Here is a 27,973-nt window from a genome sequence, read left to right as displayed (position 1 = left end):
ACTATGGAACTCTCATTATTCAAATTAATTTTGAAAACTTGCACTCACTTAACACTGCGTTATATCAAATTTCTTATGCGATAAGAAACAAACCTTAACATAAATTATTTACGCTAACTAGCATTTACGTTATAGTAGGATTACATTATAAGAGTATCCACTGTAGTAATCCAAACAGGTTTAATCTACCGCCCATGCCTACGGACTGTACTTTCTCTAGTCTCACAGCAGACTAACTATAAGCCCTACAAGATTGAAATTGATTTTTCCTCTTCCTACGCTAAATGTATGCTTTATGCCGATTATAGGTTTCAAGATCTTCCATTGCTTGTGTCCTCGTTCTTTACATGACAGTTACAGGTTCTCCAACTAATTTCAACGTACAAGCAAATTGCATACAGCCTCTACCAATTATTTTGAAAATACCATTGCTAGGTCTTTGTGATTGTAAATAAATAATTTATAGTAAAATAAACATCTCTTCGAAATACAGAGATTCCAATCAACGGCGTTTCGTGATGGCTGCGATTGACTGTTCGTTTTTGAAATTTATGAGCTTGTAATTACATTTCCACATATTTTTTTCACCTACAACACAGCAGAGTGAGACATGGTGAATCTTTTGATACCAAATAACTGTAATGTGAATTTTGTTGCAAGTCAACCTTTAACAATATTTGACCTAATACCCGTTGTTTTAGCAGAGAACGATTTTTTACATGCTATATGTCAAACCATTTATTCTATCGACTAGTTGTTGCCCTTTGTATGAGTGTTGTACAGCATAATTTAAAAAAACATTTCTATTTGAAATGAATGAAACCAATTTCAATAAAGTAGTAAAAGGTAACAAATAGATAAGAGATATGGGTTGTGTCTCGTCTACAACCTAACTGCTGACAAGCAAACTTGTAGTTTAAACGTCAACCTGTTTACTACAAAGGTATAAATCATAAGATACGAGCTCTTTGTTAGGTTGAGTGTTACATAAGAAATAATAACCAATAGTCACAAAGGAGGAAAGTTGTTAGAGAGTAGTATTTACTCACGTCTACTGATTACCAAATACTACAATAGAGAGAATTATAGGATTCAAACTGCTTAGATTCGCTATTACATAACTATATTACATAACTGTCACTGCCCGAGACTGTAAACAGGGTTCAAGAGTTTAAGGAGTATTTGGAGTGCAAGTTTAGCAGATCTGCTTTGCAGTAATTTTCTTTTGTAGCTAGTGAATAGTATTAGCATCTATATTTAGCGCAATTCCAAATCTTGTAGGTGAACGTCCATAGTTGTTGCTGGCTGCACAACCATTGCTGTAGTGAATGCACGCTCTACAATACCTTATATGTCCATCTGAGAGTAAACATGTAAAATTATTTCACACAAAATAAACAAACAGTATTTTACACATTATCGCAAGTTTCTTATAACATTCTTTACTAACAAATAAATGTTTAGCCTTACAATCGTGGCATTTCTGACATTTATAGCATAACCTCAAATCTGAAATAGTCAGCTTTGCAAGGACACATATTATATTCATCACATGTATCATAAAGATTTCAGGTATTAAATATTTTAAAAATTTATTTATTCCTAACTTAGTTTTAGCTTTGCTCTTTATATAGAACTCATAGTAACGTCAATGATTTTCAAAGGTCGCATGTCTGAGTATGCACTTTGCGTCAGCCTTTCAGATACAATGCTTACAGACTAAGATTTATAGCTTCAAAAATCTTTAAATGCATGTAGAGTGTGAGCAAATGCTATCACAGTGTGTCCTCGGGTTACGATGAAGCTGTTATACTTTTTTGTCCTGCGATGTAGAACACTATGATGTACGGACACCTCTCCATACGAAAGACTTTTGTCATACGATATCAACAAAAATTTATTTCGAAATTCAAATTTCGGTGCTCTGATTACACCAGAATAACAAATATGCCATAATGATATTCGCCGAAATTCTTCCCACCGTGCATGAAAGAGATCCGATGCTCGATCTCTCTCTCTCTCAGTTCGGGGTTATTCGTTATTAGGTATTGTGAAAATGGAACCGGAAACAGATAGGCGATATAATTTTAGCGATGAGAAAGTTGGGTCAATTAAAATGGTTAAAAATGCATGCCAAAACTTAGCTTTATGTATGTGTTTAGTAAGCAAAATTCAAAATTTATGTTATACGTCTGTCTCAAAGGTAAGAACTCCCTACGGTATGTACTGTACATAGTACATTGTAACGTTACATTTTATTACATATTATAATCATTAAATACACTAAAGTTACTGTAAGTAACAATAGTTACTAAGGTTAACATATTATTTTATTACTAATTTCTAATATGTACAGCACTTGTATAAAATTTTGATGATTTTTACCAGGTGGTGTTTGCATTAGATATTTCATATGGGTTTTTATACCATTCTATACGAAATCTTCGCCTTGTGATGCCAACACTGGAACGGATCAAAACCGTATGGCGAGGGTATTCCGCACAATGGACTTACAGTGTAGATGTAAACTATTAGCAGAATACGGATAAAAACAAAATTCTTTTTAGAAAGTTTTGCTAGAAGAGTAAATGTTTTAGGTAGCAACAAAGTTAACAAAAATTGTGAGGATGCTTTTAGAGGCAGCGATATAATGTTTATATTCTTCATATAAATTTGACTCCCCAGCCTACTGACAATTTAAAAGATTACTTATAGCAACAAGTAAGCTCTTCCATCAATTTCACTCAAGGCTTCTGGGATTCTCTCAAATTAATCAGTACTTCTGCAGCTTTTCAAACCTTTCACTTGCTACAGTCATTTTGGGTGTGAGAGACTGAAACAACAGTTGAAGTTACCTGTAGATGCCTCTATCTATCTATATTAGATAGTTTGCAGTTTCAAAGGACGTGTGAAAGTCTACGCAGTCTGTGAAAATGCTTACGGTAGACAATTTTATTTTGTTCACTAGCAATTTCTGAGTAATAAAATGCATAATGCACATTGATGTTGTTATAACTAAATAATATTTTAGACAATGCATTATTGCAGCACAATTTCCTTTGTTCAAGAATTTTTTCAGAGCTTTGTTTAAGATAGCCTAATATTTGTCTCGACAGTAAATGTTACTACTGGAATAATTATGAATGCATTGTTGCCACCCGTAAACTTTTGGAATTTAAGGAATTGAAGTCCATCACGCGCTACGTCCCATCACAACGAGCATTACTATATCGATACTGTACTAGTGCTAAACAAACCTGAGTTTTGTTTTGCGAGCTTTCGCTTTAGTTTTATCAAACTTGCTTGAATATTACGAAAATAACATTGATAGCGAAATCTGCCCTTTTAGCAGCATTAGAAATACGAAAACAATCCATTTCAACGATTCTCTACTGAGCATCTATACGTTTATATGAAGTATTGAGTGGGCAACAGTGAAAATGTGTAGTCTATAGCATTAAAAACATAGGCAGAGGGCAGACTGAGAGAAGGCAAACATAAAACTAGTTGTTATAAATCAAAATTTAGAAAATGGTACTATTTTATAAGAAGTTTACAAACATTTTTGTCACTCTCCTTTATAGGGACTAAGGCTAACCATAAGACCATGACAGAACTTAGACTACTTCATAAACATCTTTCAATGCTCTGAATCTTCATATTACATATTTCATGTGGCAAGGTGAATTTCTCCACTGAGTTGAAAGCAAAAAATATTATTTTACGCAACACAGTAGCTTTTCCCACTGATAAAAAATGGTAAGCATGATAATGAACAGCAAAAAATATCTTGCCAGTGGGCATTGATTTGACTTCCTGGTTGCAGTTTAAAATTGGAGACTATAATAAAATTAAAAATATGCAAATAAAATTACAACATAAAATGAAAAAAACTTTCTCTCCTCGGGTTTGTGAGGAGTTCAATCGGGTATGACCTTCGCGATCATATCAAGTGTAGACCAACCCAGAGACCGATCTAACTATGTTCATACTGAGTTCTGGCCCTAGCTTGCCTAGACTGAGTCCAACACTTTGAACGTTTCCATAAACCATACTTTTAAATAACTGGGCCGAATTATGTTGTATTGTATTGGTAAATCGAACTCCGGAAACTAGCCTAAAAACTTCCCCAATGAACCTACAAAACACAGCCTAAGAGCCAACTATTAATACATTGGGACATATCCTTTAGTACTTTGTGTGGTAAAGCCTGACAGAAACCACTTGTTGAAACAGAATCAAATATGTCGAAATAAATTGAAGTCATTCGTATTTTACCAATATCCGTCCTCAAAAAGTTATCTCTGAATGAAAAATATTCAACTCGTGCGCACTTGGCGTGAGTAAAGTACGGATTATCGCGCAACCATGTCTGTCGGATATGGCTATATCCTTCTGCGAATATTTGTATAATTGGATTCTAAAATTTGAGGTTTTAAAATAATGCGAGTAGTAATTTTAACCGCTTCAATATCCGCCACAATACCATATTGTTCATTAGTATTCCTAATCTCTGAAGCGGACCAACTTGGAAGTCTACAAATCTCTGGAGTCGGCCTGTTTGGCTCTGTTCAAACAGAGGAGCCCATGATTATTAAAATGCCATTAGCCACCCTTTGAGCGTTACCACTTTCAAATCAAATAACCATCAGTTATAAGAGCTTCAGGATTATATTCTCCCAAATGATTGATACAAGCTTAGAAGGAGGAGCCCGTGTGGCAGACCTTTTGTCTCATTGGGGGATTACATGAACTTTGTGTAAAGTGTCCAATTAGGGTTACCTACTGAAAGACTGGATTACCATTGAACGAACAAAAGACATTCTTCTAGTAGGTCATGAATGGTGTTATTAATGAATACAAAGGCGGTATGGTCTGGAGGAGGCTATATAAGCAGCTGTCATACCATGGGCAGGCATCTAACTCTGCGACAAGCACTGGACAATAAGCTCAAAACCAGCCAGAATCTACGAAGACAAAATGAAGGTGGCACTACTCTGCTTGGCTTTTGTGTTGGTATCTCTAACAGCTGAGGTAAGCATAAAAATCATTACATTCTGCTGTGTCAATTTTCTTGACTATGACAGTGACAAATGAGTGGTTGATGCTGAGATAGCTGAACATGGCGCATGCTAACAAGTGCTTTACATGGTCGAATATCGTCGCATAACAGAAAAGGCATTAGTTTAGCTTACTATTTCATAGCGTTCTGTCTCAACGGTATGTTTTCGATTTTTATGTCCTTTGCAGAGTAAATGTAAATGCTACTAAAGTTCTATATGTCACAAAATTCATTTGACTTATTTCTGATTGACAGACGATGGCTGCCCCAGCCATGAGCTGTCCAGAATGGGAAGACAAGTTAAAATGCAGCTGCCTCATGGGCTGTGTTGCTTGCCGTGACACATTTGTAGGCTTCAATTTCAACACATGTGTGAGCGAATGCATGGTAAGCATATTTAAGGTTACATATAAATCTAAAACAATTTTTTAAATTTAATAACTTCTTTTGCTAATTTGGTTATTAAATATGGAAAGGTAACTGAATACCTAAACTATTATAAAAATATTATCTTGCTGAAGACGAAACAGCCTAGCAAAAAGTTCCCTCATTAACATTAGGCGTTCTTTATATTAGCTACTTTTGGAAAAGCTGTGAGGCAATAGCAAAATGAATTTGCGGAACATGAGATATTGCTTTTATGAAAATGTTTTGTCAAAAAGTTTTGCCTAAACATCGAGACACATTGTATGATTTTTTTACTAAATATTGTTAATGGTACATTGTCAAAATTTCAAGTTCCATCGCTTGGACTTGAAATCGCCTTTTCAAATCGGCCAGATCCACTAGATAAATGCGAAGAATACCAGTGGCCATGCTTCCACATGAAAAAGCGGCAGTTTTGATCGATACAATGTAACAGAGTGATGTACCATCACTAATTTGTTCATAGAATATACCAAGCATACTTATACAATGCACAGATTTGGCTTTTAGCAAATGACCAAGCCTCACTAGACTCCTTTTTATTTGCAGAGAACCCAAGCGGTCTATGTAGACCACCCAGACGTAAACAGCTGTTCTTCTTCCAGCTAACTAACCAGCCCTACTCAAGGCCACTCCTGACACACCTTGTGATACAATCAATCAGCTCTGCATTTAGAATCTCTTGTATTGCAGTCGACATCATGTAACTTAATGTATTTATTTTAACTTTTTAATGTTGTGTTATATTTATTGTAATATGCCAGTTTTTCTTTAGTGAATTTTCTACTCATATCATTGTTGGAAACAGCCGCTGTAGGTTGACGAGAAGCAAGGGGTAGCTACACTGCCAGTCTGTTTACCTAAGTTAGATTTCTCCTTACACGTGATGATACCACTATGGTATGGCCTGATATACTGTCCATGATTCCAAGATAACTCTTGAATGTTTTTGTTGCTCAACCACAGACAGCTTTCTCTCACCTTGTATCCTTTTAACTCCTATTCCAAAGGAATTCTCGAGCTTATTTCTGTATTATAACTTAATGTATAACATTAATTCACTTTAATAAAGCAATCCATTTGATACTGACATTCATTTTATTATTACTGGTTAAAAATTGCATTCAACACTCATCCATACCCAAGTATTCTCTTGCAATTGCCATGTCTTATTTTCACATATATTCACGATAGCAATAGGAGCATTGTATTGCCTATACCAACATTGTTACACAACGTACAACTTTTCTAAAATTCAAAAACTCCCGCTCTTTGATTTTAATAATACTTAAGATACTACATAATACTACATAAGAGCTCAATGGTAATTCAATGAGTTCAATTCAAGAGTTCAATGGTAATTTGGTAATGCATGATGAGCAAAAATCAAATTGGCTACAGCTGCGTGAAATGCTATCTATGGTAGTCACTGGTAAACCTCGCTGACACAGAGTTTATAAAGGTCACTATTGACAAATACTGTGAAAACTTAAAACTAACAGAGAGCTTCAATTTTGGTCACAGCAAATACAAGGTTTTTGCAATATTTTGTAGTTGTGATTTAGAAAAACGTAAACGTTGTGAGGAGGGCGGGTTCTAGTGGAAATCTCCAGATATCCTGTTATGACCCTTTTGCAGCAAATATTGCTCCAACTGTTGAGAGACTAGGGAAGAGGATGTTGCCTCATACCTGTATTTATATATAGTGGCAGTGTGAGTACGCTGCCTACATGACAGCATACTCCCAGCATAATAAGACTCTTCTATGATTAGGTGCATTGGAACGGTTTAGATGCTTGAGACATTAGATGAGATGCAATGAGGCATTTAACATTTGAAAATTTATGTAGAAAAAAAAGATTACAACGTTTAACCAAAGACTAGTCTTGTAAACGTTAGTAGAATTTAAGAATAAAATAAATTGAAAATAAATCTATAAGAACAAATAAAACTGACGGATACAAAAATAGAAATAAAACTGACTGAGCGCACAAATAACGACATGTTTAGTCGCTGTTGTTGCCTAAGTTCTCAAGTTCTACTAAAGTTTACCGCAGAGACTGGTCGCTGGTTAAACGTTGTAATCTTATTTTTTCTACATAAATTTTTGCGCGAACTTCGTCATGATTACCAATGGAGCGACCGACAAAACATCGCAACTAAGCCGCATAGACGGAAGAGAACAACTCTCTATAAATGCAGCTGGTGCATCAGGTGCAGTACGTCTTGTGACAAGCTGTTGTGTTGCTCGCCCGCTCGACGGGGGAACAACTCCGCAAAACAACAGTTTGTCAAAACAGGCTAGTGAGTATGGTGCTGGGCAGATTTCTTGCCAGTTAAATAACATCATAAGAGGTTAGGGCTGACTGAATGTTTAAAGTTCATTGCCGGAGTGAGCAATCGCGAGGTAAAATCTTGCTCTGAGTGTTTTTCAACATTCAAATATTAAAAAAGAATCTTTCAAATTGCCTTTAATCCGGCAAGCTGAAACAGCTGTTTCCTACTCGCCATCGCTAATCAGCTCCTCCTCAACTCCTATATTAAGTCAATTCTAACTCCAACAACTCTTGCGTGAACATACTTGAACCAGCCTTAAGCCATTTCCTGGCTAAAAAACCTCATCAACTCCTGCCTCATCACACTCTGCGGACTCCAACCCAGTAAAACTTCAGATGGCAACAACATCGGACCATTTTCTTTTTGAAAAGGTTCAAAGGAAACTTGCTATAGATTGTTGTAATATCCATTGCCTATTATAATAAACTATAGGCTAAGAAACAACAAGCATTAACGTATATGATTTTAACTATACCTATAATTTTTTTCTTCGAAAAGGTTCAAAGGAAAGCTTATTTTTCCTGGAACTGAGTCTTTGATGATCTACATCCATGGCTGATACGAAAAGTTCTTATGTTCAAATATTTTTGTGTATTTTGTATTTTGAGACTCCTTTTGCAACTAGAGGGATATCACCTTACTGAAAATTATTTTGTAACTTAAATAGATCATTGTAGGGCCTTTTATAAGCACAAGTACCACAGTATATAACTGAATTGCAAATATTTCTGAAATCAAGAATATTATTTGTTCTCTTAACCATCAAAAGTTTTTCCCATAATCTCACTCTAATACTATTACTAGCATTCAAGCTAGTTCCTAATAAGTAAAAACATTTAAACAAAAATTACATAATTTTTTATTTGAAACACAAACAAACCACTCTTGTATCTTGAATTTCGCTAAAATGTTTAGGTCGACTTAACAGCTTATTGCAATCTATTCCAGATTGCTAAATACCATGGCTCTCCAATCAATACTGCCCAGAGTCAACAAAATGACAACAAATTTATGTCTGCGGTTAGAGGAGAAATGATTCAATGAAATTGTCCGCTCACACAGAAGAGGACAACTTCTTACAAATGGTATGTACAATTACAGAGGTTATACAAAAATTTGTAGCCTAAAATATTTTATAAAGTAATTAATGAATTTGTAAGAATTTTCTTAATTCATGGAATTCTTTATAAAATATTTTGGACCAATCTGATATGTCCTCGCTCACAAAAAATCTAGCCTTAAATCCAAAGGCCAGGCTGAATATTAACTGCCCAGGGCTGATACTCCCCCCTAAAAGGCCCATTAGGTTCGGCCCAAAATCACGTTTTAGGGGGGTTTTCAGACCATGGGGCACTGTCAGTGAATTTGTTACTTTAGGGGGTGTTTCCACAAGCAAGCCAGTAAAAGGGCCCATGCTCATTAAGGTTTTATTCAGCCAAAGTATTACCAAGAAATTGCACCGAAATTCCAGTCTTCATTTTAAAGCAGATTGCTGCTGCTTGCTTGCTAACAGGAAAGGAAGGGAAAAGAGACAGTCGACACTGCATCATCTTAGCAACCCTTTAGCAATATATTCAGAATGAATCATATGATATTTATTTCATTGACATTCATTATGTTTTTCTTCGTAAATGAAAATGATGACCTGATGGTTGTTTGGAATCAGTTTTATTAACCCTTTTGCAGGCATAGCAACATTTTGTCGTTTTGCGATACTGACGTTAGTGGGCAGAGCAACTATTATGTCGCCACACGAACGGTTTATATAAATCGATTTATGGTTAGCTAATTGCCTTTTTTGTTTAATTTTTTTGCTAATAGTAAGCTACAATATGTTTGTCTCTGTTAGCAACAAAAAAATAAGCCGCTTGCAGAAGAAAAACGATCGTTTTTGCAGTAGCCTACTAAACAAACAAAAAATCCGAAATTAAAACGTATTTAAATAAAATTGAAAATTTTGTTTGTAGCTTTATTTTTTTCATTAATGCATGAATCATATTGGATGTTTAGCGGGGCGTGGAACCTGGGCGCCCTCTAAGGAACTCCCAGTGTTTAGGAGGTGTATTTAAAATTGATCAACCAGGTGATTGGGGGTACAATATCCAAATTCAAATTGACCAACCAGGTGATGGGGGTACAATATCCAAATTCAAATTGACCAACCAGGTGATTGGGGGTACAATATTCAAGTCTGGGCCTATTCAGGTGGGTGTTTTTTTCAGAGTATCAGCCCTGGGATTAACTGCTGATGTGACAGAAAATAAACCTAGTAATAGCATACAAGCAAGCACATTTTTCAAATTGAGTGGCACGAAAATATTGTTACAACAATGTATAACTAAACTACAAATACAAAGAATATCATTTGTTAAATTATCTTAAATGTTCAAAGCTATCATTTACTGCTGATTGGTTAAAACGTTTGCAATGACGACGCTTGATTCAAACTAGCCAGCAAGTCACAAACCAGAACTATCTAGTCATGCCGTCGTGCATGACTCAACGCCCGACGCAACGTCACAAGCTGGAGGACAGAATGAAACGCGCAAGGTCGCAGCCTTTGTATCTACTCACAATTGTGCTAACAACTGTAAGTATGATCTCTTATACGTAGCCTACATGTATTCACTTTGATGGTTTTGTGTACAATACACTTGCTATAGATTGTTGTAATATCACTTGCCTAATATAATAAACTATAGGCTAAGAAACAACAAACAGTAAAGTCTATGATTTTAACTATATACCTATAATTCATTGTCAAAAATAATTATTGCAAATGTTAACAATTTCAGCCACCTACAATTCCACAATGTGCGAAAAATACTATAAGAAGGGCTGAATGAGCCTGAAGTCTGAATGGAAAATTTTATAGAAGTAATTTATTGCTAAAAATCAAACTAAGCAAGTTTCAATTTTGTGTTTAAAGCATTTCCTGTTTATTTTGGTTTTCGAGGAGTGATAGCACATTTTATTGAAGAAATGAGATATCAAAAAAGAAGTTGACAGTTTCATTGATTTATAGCATTCGTGATTATGTAGTCACAAACCAGTCAGTCATTACCCATGAATGAATATCAAGCAGATATTCATATATATATATATGATATATCTACATGTATTTATCTTCAACTCAAACACAATAATCTAAATATACAAATCTCAAAGTTTGTCGGCGTCCGTTCGGATGTCTGTCTGTCCAGTTATAATTATTAAAATGTCAGATTGAAAAGCTATCTGCATGCTAGATTTAAACTCACGGAGATTGCCACAGCAAGTTTCAAACTGCCCGTTTAACCACTGAGCTACATTCCTTGGCTTTCAAATACTATTATCATATACTGTATACCGTATGCACACGCATTTGGTGCAAAATGCATGCCAAATGTGCACTTTTGATTTCGTATTATCTCGAGTAAGAATAGCCTCAACATTCTCTTTCCGTTCGGTCAGACAAAGTCCTTGACAAAGACAGCCTGATTTTCATTTTTTATGTTTGTACCAGTATCAAGAAGTGCCAGTATTGTTGTATTCAAAATTTTGATATACATGTATAGCTTCTACTGGAACAGTAACCTTTTTATACACACACACACTCACATTTCTATGCACATATTGTTATCATTAACCCTTTAGCAGGCGAATTTTCAGGACTATATCAGATCCTCCTGGGCGAATTAATTTTCCGGAAAATCAATTTTTTTAAAAAGGTTTATACACTCTTTTGTATGTTATTGTGTACATATATCTATGTATAAACATGCATATGTATACATGTATATGTCCAGATATATATATATATATTATAAATGAAAAAAAATGTATAACATAAAAATATTAATATATATAGATCAACCAAGATAAATATATATATTGTATACCTTTTTATGATACAAGTGTGCACTTTAATATGCACAATTTCTGTATAATATATCCAAAAGCATTCTCCTTTACAAAGGCCTACATTATAGTCTTTGCACCGCGTGCTTATTCTTGTCTTTTTGTACTCATCACACAGCATCTGCTGGAGTAAATACTGGACCTGTCACTACTACAAACTGATGAATTTTAGGAGATTCATCTCTCTTCATATTGGTAATATTCTTCCAGGCACTGGCATCACCCCACCCACCTCATCATTACTGCTACCATCAATATCACTTCCAGATGTAAAATCATTCCAATCACAATTTGAACCTGATTCATTGTCATCTCTGGCTACTAAATCTAAAAAGTCATAGTCAGCTGTGAATGTGATTCTCTTAGGAACTCCGGTACTAGTACTTGCTGTATGAGAATAATCTCGGAGAGTTCTCTTAGAAGTCGTCATAACGATAAACTAAATTAAAACTCTCAAAGCTTTCAGTAAATAACGGCTAAAACAGAACCAAAAAACAAAAAAATTTAAAAATTATTTAGAACAGTTTTATAATTTTTTTTCGCAATTGTTATTCATTTATTACCGCTAAAAACGATCGTTTTGTGCAGATAGAAAATTTATTATATAGGCTAACCGAAGCCAATATATTGTAGCTTGCTATCGATCAAAAAAGTAAACAAAAAGCGGCATTTAGCTAACCAAAAGCCGCAATAAAAGAAATATGTTACTATGGCGACAAAAACGTCGCTCCGCCTATTTGAAGGAGTATCGCGAAGCGACAAAAACGTCGCTTTGCTCGCAAAAGGGTTAATTCAACATATATAGGATTTTTATTTTGTTTTTTTTCAGTTCGCATTAATTGTATCATCACCATTGTATCTTTTATTGTAATTGCAGTAAAACAGACTTAATTTAGCTATCACTTGCTAGTTATCTCACATTTACTTTTAAACACTTTTATAGTTGTTTCATGTCGTGACTTAATTTATTTGACCAGCAAAAAACATTTTCCTCATGATATGAAGTTTGAAAGTTACAGTTGTTTGACAAAGTTTGAAAACCTTTACAGTTGTTTTATATTTCTCATAATTTATTTATACTGCACAAAACACTTTTTCCATGATATGAAGTTTGAAAGTTAGAATGACAAATGTTGTTATATGTTAATTAAAAATAACTTTTCTGTGCAGACTTTTATTACCCGGGCAAAACCGGGCATTCACCTAGTATAAACAATAATATAAAGAATAATATACACTTTAATATAAACCACTTTTTAAAACAATCAACTGATCAGGTAACTATTAATAGTAATCTAATTACAAAACTAAATATGAAGTGGGCCTAGTTGAACGCCTCAGTTGTTATAGACTTGCTCTTTGTTATGATGCAGGTGACGCTAGCCGCTGGCTGTGTGTGGGCCGATACAAACATAGACATAGGAAGAGAATGTGAGTGCCTGACAGGCTGTACCGGCTGTGGTGACACATTTCACAATTACAACATTTCTTATTGCCAATTCTTATGCGAGGTGAGATGTCAATGCTTATTTTTCGGACCCAAAATTCAACAAATGATAAAACTTATAACTCAAAATTGATTTACTAAGTGCTGGAGAGTTGATGATAGCTGCCTACTTACCTCCTGTCTACAGAAAGGTTGGAATGACTCACAAGAGAATTGCCGAGAAGGTCTAGAGATAAACTTAATGAGACACCCGAGAAATATCAGACGAGTACGTGACAATTTGAAAAGAATGCAACTACTGATTATGAAGAAAAGGGCAAACCAGTTGACTGCATCGAATAGCCTTAACTTACGAAAATAAAAAGCTTGACCTGACGAAGAAGAAGTGAGAAGGCAAATCTTATCATTCACGAAGTTGAGTATTCCTAGGAAGTAATTAATGCATTCTTTGGATTACTCTTTTGGATAAAACATAATGTTATCAGTTTGATGCAGAGTTTCATATAAATAAAAGTGTAATCATCCAGTTCAACATTACAGAATGTAGGTAATAACATAAATTTATTTAATACACAATGGCTAAGAATTACTTTTTTTCAGAGTGTCATTTTGGGGCTTGAATGAAACTTCCAAAATATTATAAAAAGTTAACCTAGGACAATTACAGCTGGCACCAATGCAGTATTGCTGAGGAAGTAATGTGCATTGTAACAAACAAGCTGCAAAGGTTTAACAGCATGGTACCAGTTGACAGCAATCATCAGTCGTTTCAAGTCTGTTGCTATCAAGTATTATGTGAAGTTCCGACTAAAATTGAATCAATTTAGTTTATCGAAATAGTAGAAACACTTCCACGAGTGGTTTTGACGACTCCAAATTGCAAGAAGTATCATAATACCAAGCTAGAATATTGCACTTACCGGAAAGTTTAAGGTGGCCTTCTCGTACTGCTGCAGGTGCAACTCGTGGCTTGCATGACTTTACTGCCTCCTTGATAGCATAAATATGGTCAGGGGTTGTACCACAGCACCCACCGACTATGTTTACAAGACCCTCTTGAGCAAAACCCTACAACAACCATAAAGTTATCAACTCATACCGAATCAATTCATACAGTTGGGTAAGAATTCAAGTTCTTCCACATTTGAGCTGACTACAGTAATCTGACACTTTTCACGTCAAGGGGAACCGGCGTCCCTCAGTTTGAGATGAGAGATCGCGAAATAGAAACTAATTTTTAAAAGTATATGTATGTACTAGCCAAATGTTAACACCAGAACACTTAACTGGTTTTTAAACATGTTGTACTTATTTCCTATATATTAAGTAAATTGAAGCTATCTTGACTGACTTTCAGTTTAAAGTAAAATCTATTTAAACGCACCTCTATTAGACCGTCACTATTAGGAGTAGGGGGTGGAAAAATAGAGCACCACCGCTTAATTGAATGCCACATCTATTTGACCACCACTTTGACATTCTTTGATCTTTACAAACCCATAATAGCAAGTGATTAGTAGAAAAGTGTCCACAAAATGGTACTAATAATTACTTAATTACATCATTAATAATAAATTGTTCGTAGTTGTCGTTCGTATCAAAGTCCGTTTTTCAACTCCAAAGCTTCAGCCTACAGTTATATCTTTAAAACTTTGAAAGCGATGACATAGAAATAATTATTAACTGTATCAGGCTAATAGTAGTTTCTTGTTTAATGCGGTCTTGATACTTTGACGTATGTGAAAATTTTTTTAGCATTTATGATGCTTTGAACAACTTGTGATAGACGCGCATCCGGCTAAAAGTTTATTATTATTTTTGTGAAAGGTTGTTTAAATAGCAACGCGTAAAAGTTTTGCTATGCTAAAAAATTGTTTGGGTACAATATTAACTAGTTAAGCAGTGCAGAAAAAGAGTTCAGGTCAGCAGACCCTGTGGAAGGTATTGAACAGCCAGAAGAATATGAAATGGTTTCAAACAAAAGCAATAATCAGAACGCAACTGACTGAGCAAATGATGCAAATATTTTTTGTTTCAAAAATGTTAAATTTTGTTTCTATACAGGTATTATAATTATGGTTTGTTTATGTCACTTGTTTTTGAATATATATTTGTAGTATTTGATAGATTATTATTATATATTATATCAACTTGTAGGTTTATAGCACATTATTTGATAGCGCCATTGCGGTTGAATAAATTTGGCTTACAATGGATCGACGCTCATAACTCCTCTTCTATGAATTAAATTTAGCTTTCCGAAATTCTGACGAGCTATTTGAAAAATACAACACCAGCCTCTATTTGAACGCCACCTCTATTTGACCACCACCACTACTGAAGAAAGGTTGAAAATTAGAGAGCCATGCGTCAAAATGAAGGTTTCATGGTATATTTCAACTTCAGTCCCAGTATTTCAATTAAACCAAAGAATGCACTTACGTAGTAAGGGTGTAGTTCAATCTTCAAATGGTCTGAATATCCATACTTTTGATTAACTGGGTTCATTGTGGGAAGGGAGTTACATGTGTGAAAAATATAGTTTACGTATTTATATTTATGTACTGTGTGTTAATTGTTTTAATGTTTTTTAAAGTTAATTTCCTTGTGTTTTAATTTTTAATTCTTCAAACTCGAAGTAGTGAAACCGCAAAAGGTGAGCTGCAAAGTAACGAGGAATTACTGTATTAAGAATCGGAAACACAGATACGACTAGGCCTACACGATTTGTCTCCCCATGCCAATTCGGTTATAGACTTCAATCGAACATCGTATATAACCGACACACATGATGACTCACCACGGTGTCAAACGATGTCACAATTGCTTGCGGTTAACCTGACACCGAGGCCTCCTGAACATCCTCATTTCATGAACCTTAACTTCAGATTTTTGTAATGAAATATAAGTAGCTTTCGAGAGTGGATGTGATATCTACATACAGTCAAACATGGATAACTCGAACTTCAAGGGACCGAGCAAAAGTGTTCGAATTATCAGAGCATTCAAGTTATCAGAGCACTGTCACAAGTCCATATATTTACTTATTTATTAGTAGATACATGTACATATACAAACTATAATATAAATCAAAAGCACAAATGGCTTGTTTCAAATTAAATGCTTCTAATGTAAAGTTTAAAACGTTTTCATGAAAAAGTATAGAGATTTTTCTATCACTTGAGATTGGTGTGTTGTTTGAGGTGATGTTATTGCCAGGACGTTTTTCAGATTGACATTGGCAAGACTTGATCGTTGTTGAAATGCTCAAAAGAAAAGACATTTTTTTCTCTTGGGGTTTTACCCACGATCAATTTTGCCGTTTTTTCTTGAAGTTTATGCAGATTACCTTACTTTACCTGGGATTCGTTAAGAGCAACACTCCGAGGCAGTTCAATTAGAAGTTTTACGAGGTTTTACGGTACATTCTATATCACTCACGCTTTTTTAATAGATACTTATTGAATGTACACACGTATTCTGTGTTTAGGTCAAACGATGAATAGTTTTTTGTAGCTCAGACAACGTATACGTTTAATTACAACATTTTTTAAGACGTTTTAAACATTCAACATTCCGACGTTGATTCAACACGGAATCAACGTCGGAAAACTATTCATCACGGGCTAGCCGAGTCACGCACTCAAGGATTTTCGCCACGCACATACAAAACAACATGCGATTTTTGTTTTGTATGTGCGTGGCGAAAATTCTTGCGCGTGTGACCCGGCTAGCCCGTGCTATTCATCGTATCGCAGTATAAATCAAATTTCACCAAACTTTTAGAAAAGTCGTTGACAAAAATATTTTGCCGATGGTGGTAATAACGACGCTTATGAATTACGAAAAGATGAAGTTTACCTCTATGGCTTTGAATAAAGTGATTTTCTAAAGCGAAAACAACCGTTTCGGTAGCTGTTGGGCAAAAAAACAGTTCGAATTAACAGTGTTGAGTTCGAGTTATCTTTAGCAATTTATCATTACGTGGGAACGGACCAAAGGAAATGTTCGAATTAACCATGTGTTCGAGCTATCTGTGGACGAGTTATCCATGTTTGACTGTATATGTAAAGCAAAGATTAAAAAACCTTTAAAAAAAATAGTGTCAATTTCGATGGAAGATTCTGTGTATCCGGTCCAAGCACACAGGCGCAGTTTTTATGATATGGAAACGAAAACCACACCGAAAAATCGCACCTCAAACTTCCACTGATTAACCGGAGTTTTTGGTTTAGTCTGATGTCAAAAAATAAAAGATTCGACTCGATTTAATAGAAACTAGCCGCAACCACCGGATCAAACCGAAACATCGTGCAGGTCTAGATATGACAATACTATTTGACAATAAATAAAATAAATGTCGATATACAGAAATCAAATAAATATCACCTTGAGCAGGTCAGCAGTCATCTGCGGGGTTTCATCGTAGTCTCCAAAAGCATTAGGAAGGCCAGCGTTAGGGTAGCAAAGTACAAATGCTGTTGTGTTGAGAGAAATAGTTTCAATAAAAGGCCTCATCTCTGTGGCCCCAAGAGCACAGTTTAGTCCTACACTGAGAAACAGAGTAAAATATAAAATTCAGTGTAATACAATGCCAAGAGGTCCACCGTGCAATGGATTACCAAGACACAAGGTTATGCTCAATATAATGTCTAGTACAATAGAACAGTCAGACATAACACGCAGAGTCCTACCACACAGTAGTACAATATATGGTATCTTTTCACATAGTAATCGATTACTATGTGATTATGGATCTCTAGTTGAATGTCCTACGTTGCATGGGCGTTAAAAAAGTTTTGGTCCAAAAGGTTTATTTATAATCGCTTACACAACATTCATTATTATAACGTTTATATGAAGCTGTTTGTTTATTTCTGTGTGTGCTATAAGTTTAATGAAGTTTATGCTATAGTTACATATATTTGTAGCATTTTGTGAAAGTCTGAGCACGCGTTTTTCTTTTAGTAAAATTTTCTTCTAGTAAATTAATTCCCGCATGCTGCTGAAGCATCCGATTTTAACCAATTGCCATTAAAGCTTGGCAAGTTTAATAATTATGTGCACAATTATTCTATTGCATAGCAATATGGCCGCTGGCATAGCGAATAGCATGCTTGTATGCTTGTCTGCAGAATTGGGGTACCTGAGTTCCAAGTCTAGAGTGGAGCAGTTGTTTGTGCATATTTTAGCGCTTCAACTAGATATATGAATAAAAAACACTCACATTTATACGGATAAATAGTACGGAGTGCTACATGTACTACATATAATACTTGGACCTAGTGATACATAGTAGTATGACATCTAGTAGCTTCACAAGTAAATGTAACAAACATAATCCTACTAGACAATATTTCTACACATAATGTTACCATCCATATTAGCAATATCCTCGTCAGTGTCACACACAGTAGGGCAGACTGAGGATATATGTACTCGTAAAGAAAGCCAGCCTTTGCGAAGCCGATTCAAAGCTAACAGATGTATAGTGCCATGTTCACATGATTATGTTTGTCTTCGTCGGAACAGCATAAACTGACACATCTGTGATAGGTTGACAATTTGATTATTCAATGGAAAAAATCCCAATTTTATTTTGTTGATTATACTGTAGATTCACTTTTGAATAATGATGACCGGGCTTCACGCAAAAGACTATTTAGCTATAGCCAAAGATATTCTTATTGGAACAGATTTATGAAGGCCTCATGTGTTGATCAGGAGTATTCAAGGCTAAGTTTTTGGCTGACCGGATTTATTAAACACCGAAGTTTCTCGAGTTTGGTTCATTTCATGAACTTGAATTTTCGTTTTGTAGTAGCCAGACTTGTATGCCGAACGCATAATTTTTCCCATCAACAAACAAATATGGCAGTGCAATTAGTTGCAAAAACCTGATCCGTAATAAATATCTAATATGTTGATCATAATAACAATGATGAAAAACTCGGCGAGAATGTCATACGACCTATTCTTGTCGGTCAACCTTTTTTGTCAACATGTAGTTTTGCTGATTCGCAAAATACAAAATTAGTATCATTTTTTTATAATTAATTTATTAAACATGTCTATGCTACACCTCTAACAGATGTTTACATGTGTGAGTTGGTCTTTAGCTACATGTATGCATTCTATTGGTATGTGCAGCCATAGCTTAATGCCCACAGACACAATGCACAACATTATTACATTAAATGCTAGCAAACACAAATCTACCAATCAGTAGGTTAAAGCAAAGCATTACCTTAACATAGCATTAAAAAAGGCAATTCAGTATTGCAGCTAACACTTAGCAAAAGATTAACAAATCGGAACAATTCAAAAACTTAGACCAAAGCTAATTTTAGAATATCTTATTCTATGGTAAGTGTGTACAAGTTTTTACTAATAGGAAATACATGTTTACAGTCAAAACATCGATGGGTGAATATGTAACATCAATCCTGCTGGAAAAGGATCTTTAACCACTCGGCACTGACAGCAATGTTTTTACACCGCCTCAACTGCTGAATGCTTTGGGTAAAAACACATCACATTACTTTACATGCGAGTCAGATTTTAGGTAGCTCAGACCGAAACCATACCATCAGGGTTGGATTTTCTGCGAGAATTATTGAACTTATCCTGGATGCTTGGGAAAAAGTTATATTTACCAGCAAATACTGTCGGAAAAATGGTAAATTGTATTCCTCCTAGAAAAGTATGGCAAACTTCAAAGTTTTACGCAAAAACTACGGGTTTGCGTTGTTCATGAACCCTTTAGAAAACTCAACTATAAACATTGAACCAGTTGATGCAGCTGTCTCGGGTCTATCATACGAATAGGTTTCAAACTTGAAATAAATCAAAAGACCTACAGTCATGTTATGCTTGGAAGTTAAGTTCATACCATCGACTTTAATGACAAGGATCGGATTTATTGCTACAATTAGTCTGTATTTGGCCAAATGATTTCACTAAATTCAAATATTAATTGAAATAAATTTACTCAAAATACTGATACAATTTAATGCTCACAGAATGTCTAGCCATGATATGTTATAAAGTGATCTTCCTCCAATAGTACGACGTACTAATATTCAAGTTATCTATAAAAGTTATATAAAGAAAATGAAGTCCAAGTCTCCATATGCTTGGAATAGTGTCTTGTCTCACTATTGCTTAACTGTCATATACCCTATTGAGGCTTAACTCAACTTGAAATTTTTTTACTATTATTACTATGGCTAGTGAAACTGTGTATTATTACTATGGCTAGTGAAACTGTGTATTATTACTATGGCTAGTGAAACTGTGTATTATTACTATGGCTAGTGAAACTGTGTATTATTACTATGGCTAGTGAAACTGTGTATTATTACTATGGCTAGTGAAACTGTGTATTATTACTATGGCTAGTGAAACTGTGTATTATTACTATGGCTAGTGAAACTGTGTATTATTACTATGGCTAGTGAAACTGTGTATTATTACTATGGCTAGTGAAACTGTGTATTATTACTATGGCTAGTGAAACTGTGTATTATTACTATGGCTAGTGAAACTGTGTATTATTACAATGGCTAGTGAAGCTGTGTATTATTACTATGGCTAGTGAAACTGTGTATTATTACTATGGCTAGTGAAACTGTGTATTATTACTATGGCTAGTGAAACTGTGTATTATTACTATGGCTAGTGAAACTGTGTATTATTACTATGGCTAGTGAAACTGTGTATTATTACTATGGCTAGTGAAACTGTGTATTATTACTATGGCTAGTGAAACTGTGTATTATTACTATGGCTAGTGAAACTGTGTGAGACCATCTGATAGCTTACTAAAATTTAGTTCAGTTAGACCATAGAAACCGCAAGAAGCTTAATAATTTAAATTAATCATTTTATTTTAACTTTCGATATTTTTCCCCATTTATCCCATGGTATTTAAAAAGGATGGTAAAAATCATATTTTTTCCAGTGGTATTTACCATATTGGAAAAATCCTTGCAACCCTACATATATTATGAATCTTTGTAACTACATCATACCAGATAACCACCAATTTATAGTCTTGGTAATGACAAAATATTTGACGGAAGGACATTTGTAAAACCGAGTATTCATTTCAATTAACAGAGAATAAGCCAAGACTATTATTGCTGTTGAACAAAAATTGGTTTCAAGAATTACCAAAAAAGCATTTAGGCATTCCTTTTAGAATTATTTTAGGCAGTTCTGCTTCCCTGCTAATCTATATAGAGTGGGCCCCGCTATACGGCATTAAGTCGTTTCGGTTTTGGCATCGTAAGGCAAAAATGGAGGGGTATAGAAACCCATAGTAATTATCTAATGCAAACACCCCTTGGTAAAAAACATGAAAATGTTATATGTGTACTTTATATATTAAAAATTAGTGACAAAATAGTATATTAACCTTAAAAACTACAGTTACTTACAGTAACTTTAGTATATTTAGTAATTATAATCTGCAGTACAATTTGTATTGCAATGAAATAATTTTTTAATGTCCTTTCTTTTAACGTTTTAATTCTTCCTCTACCACTCTTAGAACCCTCTTAGAAGTTTATATTAAATCTATATATAAATCTCTGTGTTTGTCTGTCGTCATTTGTCTGTCCAGTTATAGCGATGAAGGTTTCGTAAGGAAAAATTTATTTCATTGAGGATTCGAACAGTCGACATCCAAATCAGAAGTCTACTAATAAGGGCACGTAACCGCAAGTCGAAGCCGTTCTTACCATTCTCACCGCTCTCACCATATACTGTATATCCTTTTGGCGATTGCACATGCTAAATGTGCACTTTTTATTACTAATTAATATTAGCTTTTGTGTTTGTTATTTTTTAGAGATATTTTTAAAAGCTAATTTTTTACAATTACTTTTTCTTTTAATTTGTAATTTTTAAATGTGCCATTTTAATTTTAAATGTGCATTACATTCCTATTTTCGGTTTTTCCTAAAGTTCGATTGTTTAATCTGTAAAGGCAAAATACTCTTTATATAGACAATTGCATTATCTCGAGCAGGAATTGCTTCTACAGTCTCTCTACGTTTGGTCAGACAAAATATTAGACAAAGACAGTCCTATATCTCATTTTTGCATTTGTACCAGTATCGAGATGTGCCAGTATTGTCGTATTCAAAGTTTTAATGGATAGCTTCTGCTGCAACAATAACCTTTTGTTATACACACACTCCCATGTACTCATTGTTCACTTTCTCCCTTAATATATATGGAATGTACAAAAACAATTTTCTCATGATATAAAAGTTAGAATGGTTAATGTTGTATATGTCAAATGAAAATAACTTTTCTGCGCAAAGACTTTTATTACCCAAACAACGCCGGGCATTCAACTAGTAACATATAAAACAACATATTTTCCAAAATGGTGGCTCTACATCGCCATCATTAGCTAAATGATTCCTCACAATTTGTGTAGTTGATAGTAGCATCACCATGTTTATTCCAATATTCAACACTAAAACCAAAGAGATAATTCAAGGTTTTGTGCTTTCACCAATCTCCTCTTGAATTGACGAAATAAACTTAAAAATGCAAAGATATCAAACTACTACATGTACTCATGTACATATCTGAACACAAAGGCAACTACCTACATTTCTAGGATAAAATTTCTTAGAACACTTTTTCATTCAAAACTTTCATCAATCATAACTACATGTAAAAAGACATTCCATGAAAAGCCAATGTGCTTGACTAACAACTTCACCATAAATTACATTTGGCGAATAAAAGCTATTTACATCTTTGCCCTATTAAAGCTACAAGAATTTACTCTGTAGCCTTCTTTGTAAGATTTCCTGATAGGATGATGATATACTCATTATAAAGAATAAAATTAATTTACATGCTCTATTCAATATATTGTTAAAATATTGTTTGTTAATGCAGAAAAAAGGAACTTGGTAGCTTTCACATAATTGGGAGGTACGTGTAGTTTGAAAAAGTAGCGTATAATTCTCATTACTTTTGTCAACTGCTGATGAGAGACTTTTGCAGTTTAGCACTGTTCTATAAAGGATTTTATAAACACCTTTACAATTTCAACAGGATTGCGACAAAGCTCTGTCATTCTCACTTATTCAGTTTGCAAGTTTTTATTCAATTTCAATCCACTTCCTGTGTGGAACTGTTATGCTCCCATCATGGATATATAACTAAGTTCTGCACCCTCACCAACCACACATTAAAAAAGAAAGGCTGAAGAGAACGCACCAGAGGGGCTGAGCATGAGATGTACTAATAAGGAATGCCTCACTCATCTGACCAGAAAGAGTCCTTCCGCTCATGTCTACAATGGTCCCTGATATCTAAAATATATCAGCAGAAGAGACAGTACTCTACCACTCATGTACACAATGGTCCCTAATATCTACAATATATCAGCAGAAGAGACAGTATTCTACCACTCGTGTCTACAATGGTCCCTAATATCTACAATATATCAGCAGAAGAGACTGTATTCCACCACTCATGTACACAATGGTCCCTGATATCTACAATATATCAGCAGAAGAGACAGTATTCTACCACTCATGTACGCAATGGTCCCTGATAGCTACAATACATCAACAGAAGAGACAGTATTCTACCACTCATGTACACAATGGTCCCTGATATCTAAAATATATCAGAAAGGTATTTTACCATTCAAATATGCGTGTTCTACAGATTTATAGTGCAACAGAATTTATTAGAGTACATGTACTTACAAATATAGGTAGCCTCAGGTCTTTGTCTTTAAATACATTTTCAACAGCAAAAAGAGCAGCTTTGGCATTTGCTGTGTCAAAGATGGTCTCTAAGAGGAGTATGTCTACTCCACCATCTATCAGTCCTTCGGTCTGCATCGTGTATGCCAAGACAAGCTCATCAAAGGCTATCAATTAGAGCAAGTTTTACGCTAAGAATCAATCTAGCTATATATTATGGGAGTGAGTGGTAGACTGTTTTTGATAAAGTTCAATGAATTTTGTCACAAACCGTGAAATGAAACAGTTATTCGTAGCGGCAACCGTTGATAATACATGATGATAATGATAATATCAATAGTAATAGAGCAAAACAAAGTACAGTCAAACATGGATAACTCGAACTTCACGGGACCAAGCGAAAGTGTTCGAATTATCAGAGCATTCAAGTTATAAGAGCACTGTCACAAGTCCATGTATTTACTTATTTATTAGTAGATACGTGTACATATACAAACTATAATATAAATCAAAAGCACAAATGGCTTGTTTCAAATTAAATGCTTCTAATGTAAAGTTTAAAACGTTTTTATCAAAAGGTATAGAGATTTTTCTATCACTTGAGATTGGTTTGTTGTTTGAGGTGATGTTATTGCTAGGACGTTTTTTAGATTGACATTGGCTAAACTTGATCGTTGTTGAAATGTTCAAAAGAAAAGACATCTTTTTCTTTTGAGCGTTTTACCCACGATCAATTTTGCCGATTTTTCTTGAAGTTTATGCAAAGAGTACCTCACTTTACCTTGCTTCTGAAGGGCGATCGCTAAGCGGATGTTTGGTATAAATCAAATTTCACCAAACCTTTAAAAAAGGCGTTGACAAAAAATTTTGCCGATGGTGGTAATAACGACGCTTATGAATTACGAAAAGTTGAGGTTCACCTCTATGGCTTGGAATAAAGTGATTTTCTAAAGCGATAACAAACGTTTTGGTAGCCGTTGGGCCAAAAACAGTTCGAGTTAACAGTGTTGAGTTCGAGTTATCTATAGCAATTTATCATTACGTGGGAACGGACCAAAGAAACCGTTCGAGTTAACCATGTGTTCGAGCTATCCGTGGGCGAGTTATCCATGTTTGACTGTAATTTCCAACAGTAAACGTGATAATATTACATTTCAAAAAGGCATGTGTTTGCACACTTTTTGTCTATTTGTTGGTGAACAATGGAAAGATGAATCCAACTGTAACCTGTAGTTGCAAAATAACAAAATTCATGATTTAATTAGCTTTGTGAAACTATTGAATATCTCTCACCCATTCTTTGATCTTTTGTTCGCACAATGGCTGGCCGCATAGACCCAAGCACTCTAGCAAAGTGCTCTTATTGTTAAATTTAGCCTGCGGCATAAAATTCAAAGAAAATGGGTCTGACCGACACAAGAGATTACTAAAGCAGAAATTACATTTAAATTTGGTAAGTTTAATGTTCATGTATTTTTGAGCTAGTAAACTCTTCTATGACTGTGCAAGCCATAAAATTAGCCATAATTTCTACTCCTAAAGTGCAACATCCTTCGTTTACTGCAAAAGAGATGAAAATGTCTTTAGCAGAAATAAAGGCTAATGAAGCTAATGATGAGCTTCACAGGATTGCTGGCAACGAAAAAGACAGAAATAGGTTATATTCAAAGAATTTATTTATATTGTACTTGATAAAGTCTGAATACTTCAGCTAACACTTTGAGCAGTCTGCAAGCTGTAAAGTCTCAACAGTTAGATTAAATGGTTCAGAGGCGGACAACTTCTTTGTTGAACAATTCATAATCCTTGATCATGCTTGCTTATGAGTAGTAGCTAGGTCAGTGACAATGGGGAATTATTATTGCTATAGCGGCAGCGCTATTGCAGAATTATGGGGCTATCTAACAACCTTTGTCAAGCTGTCGATCATTTATGGCACAAACACACTTTATTATTTCAGACCATGTATAATATATACTACACATAATTGAGAAGCAAGTTTTGCAGGCATTCATCAGTCAGCAAAAGTATTCACAAGAAATATAATATAATTATTGAGCACTCATTTTATCCTATCTTGAAATTGACAATAAGGGCTGGCCAACTAAATACTAAGATGCGACTAATACTCCAAAGGCCATCTCATCAACTTATTTATTCTCATATATTTACGAGTATGTATACATTCAAAACCATGTTAAATTTGACCAACTTTGTAGATGAATATAAACTTGGTTTATACAGGATTTTGTTAAAGTGCAATTACTGCTATATAATACCAAAACCAGACTAAAGGTCAATATCCGTTAATGATATTTATGTGTAGAACATCCTTAGCTTTCTATTGCTGTGCTTGTTTCCGTAATTCGTCTAATAAATACATAACAAACATTAATTAATAACATGTTTATTTTGAGCAGTGCCGTAATTACGATCACCGCTGTACGCAGCAAACCATTCACTTAGCTAACCAAACCTTTTCTGTGATCATTACCGGTATCGCTTTCTTATATTGAAGGATTTTGTGGGGTTTTTGCTCATTAGAGACACGAGTATTCGCCATTGAAATATATCTCACTACCATCTTAATAATTACAGTGTAGTGCATTGTTATCCAACCTACCGGTAGTATATATTATATTAAACTCATATTGATCCACATCACCACTTGCTTCAGAAAATATAAACCTTTGAGAATTCAATTATATTAAAGGTTGCCTTGCAACAAAATTCCCATTACAGTTATTTAGTATCAAAAGATTCACCATGTCTTACTCTGCTGTGTTGTAGGTGCAAAATATGTGGAAATGTGATTACAAGCTCTAAAAAGCTCAAAAATGAACAGTTAATCTCGGTCATCACAAAACCGCCGTAGGTTAGAATCAATTTATTTCTCTGACGTACTCAAGCAATTTGGTTATTGTTTTGACACATGATGTTATCACATAAATAGCACCACAGTTCTGTACACTGAGCGTAGCAACGGTAAATTCATCAAAACTAGATACTAAATGTGCCTCAGCCGAAGAACACTGACTTGTTATCATACACCACCGGTCTTCAGCATAACAAAAACTCTCTGCATGTTTAAGTAATTTTGTATAATCATCACGCTCTGCTTCACCCAACTATTTTTAAAACACACACACAGTTAACCACATCACACAATCCCCAGGTTATGAGATTTATGATTAGCTCAATCTTGTCATGGTTTCTCTATTGTATGAAAGCAAATTTAAAACCAATCACTGAACCTTTTATCAGAAGAAACTTGCACATGTATCTATGCCGTTAGTACCAAGTCTTCCTAGCACAAAAACTGTAACAGAAAAATCCACTTGTCATTAAAATCAACAGATATGATCAACTCACTGATATTCCTGTACTCTGGTCTCTCCACAGACGGAGATATAGAAAGGGTCCTATTAGTAGGTCCAAGGGCACCAGCGACATATCTCTTTACCCCTGTATAATAGCAAACATGATTGTATTTGTAACCTGTAGTTATCTTCTCTTGGTTACTACACGGACAATTCCATTATTTACACAAACATGACAATAAATTATTACATATTCTGCAGTACAGTCAAACATGGATAACTCGAACTTCATGGGACCGAGCAAAAGTGTTCGAATTATCAGAGCGTTCAAGTTATCAGAGCACTGTCACAAGTCCATATAGTTACTTATTTATTAGTAGATACATGTACATATACAAACTATAATATAAATCAAAAGCACAAATGGCTTGTTTCAAATTAAATGCTTCTAATGTAAAGTTTAAAACGTTTTCATGAAAAAGTATAGAGATTTTTCTATCACTTGAGATTGGTTTGTTGTTTGAGGTGATGTTATTGCCAGGACGTTTTTCAGATTGACATTGGCAAAACTTGATCGTTGTTGAAATGCTCAAAAGAAAAGACATTTTTTTCTTTTGGGGTTTTACCCACGATCAATTTTGCCGTTTTTTCTTGAAGTTTATGCAGATTACCTTACTTTACCTGGGATTCGTTAAGAGCAACACTCCGAGGCAGTTCAATTAGAAGTTTTACGAGG

At 34.7% G+C, this 27,973-nt stretch overlaps 1 protein-coding gene across 1 annotated transcript in view; it reads right to left on the bottom strand.

The window, feature by feature from the left end:
- Positions 1-27,973, bottom strand: part of LOC137400183 (methionine synthase-like) — a 109,420-nt gene that overhangs the window by 70,542 nt on the left and 10,905 nt on the right. Inside the window, exons 4-8 of the mRNA XM_068086502.1 lie at positions 27,290-27,382; positions 23,918-24,084; positions 23,421-23,515; positions 17,562-17,724; positions 14,093-14,240 (exon numbers count right to left, since the gene is read on the bottom strand). Coding sequence (XP_067942603.1) covers positions 14,093-14,240; positions 17,562-17,724; positions 23,421-23,515; positions 23,918-24,084; positions 27,290-27,382 — 666 coding nt within the window. The remainder of the gene's footprint in view (positions 1-14,092; positions 14,241-17,561; positions 17,725-23,420; positions 23,516-23,917; positions 24,085-27,289; positions 27,383-27,973) is intronic.

Source organism: Watersipora subatra, chromosome 7 (assembly GCF_963576615.1).
Source record: "Watersipora subatra chromosome 7, tzWatSuba1.1, whole genome shotgun sequence".
NCBI lineage: Eukaryota > Metazoa > Bryozoa > Gymnolaemata > Cheilostomatida > Watersiporidae > Watersipora > Watersipora subatra.
The sequence above is the reverse complement of the archived record's forward strand: the minus strand, read 5'-3'. Positions and strand labels throughout refer to the sequence as shown.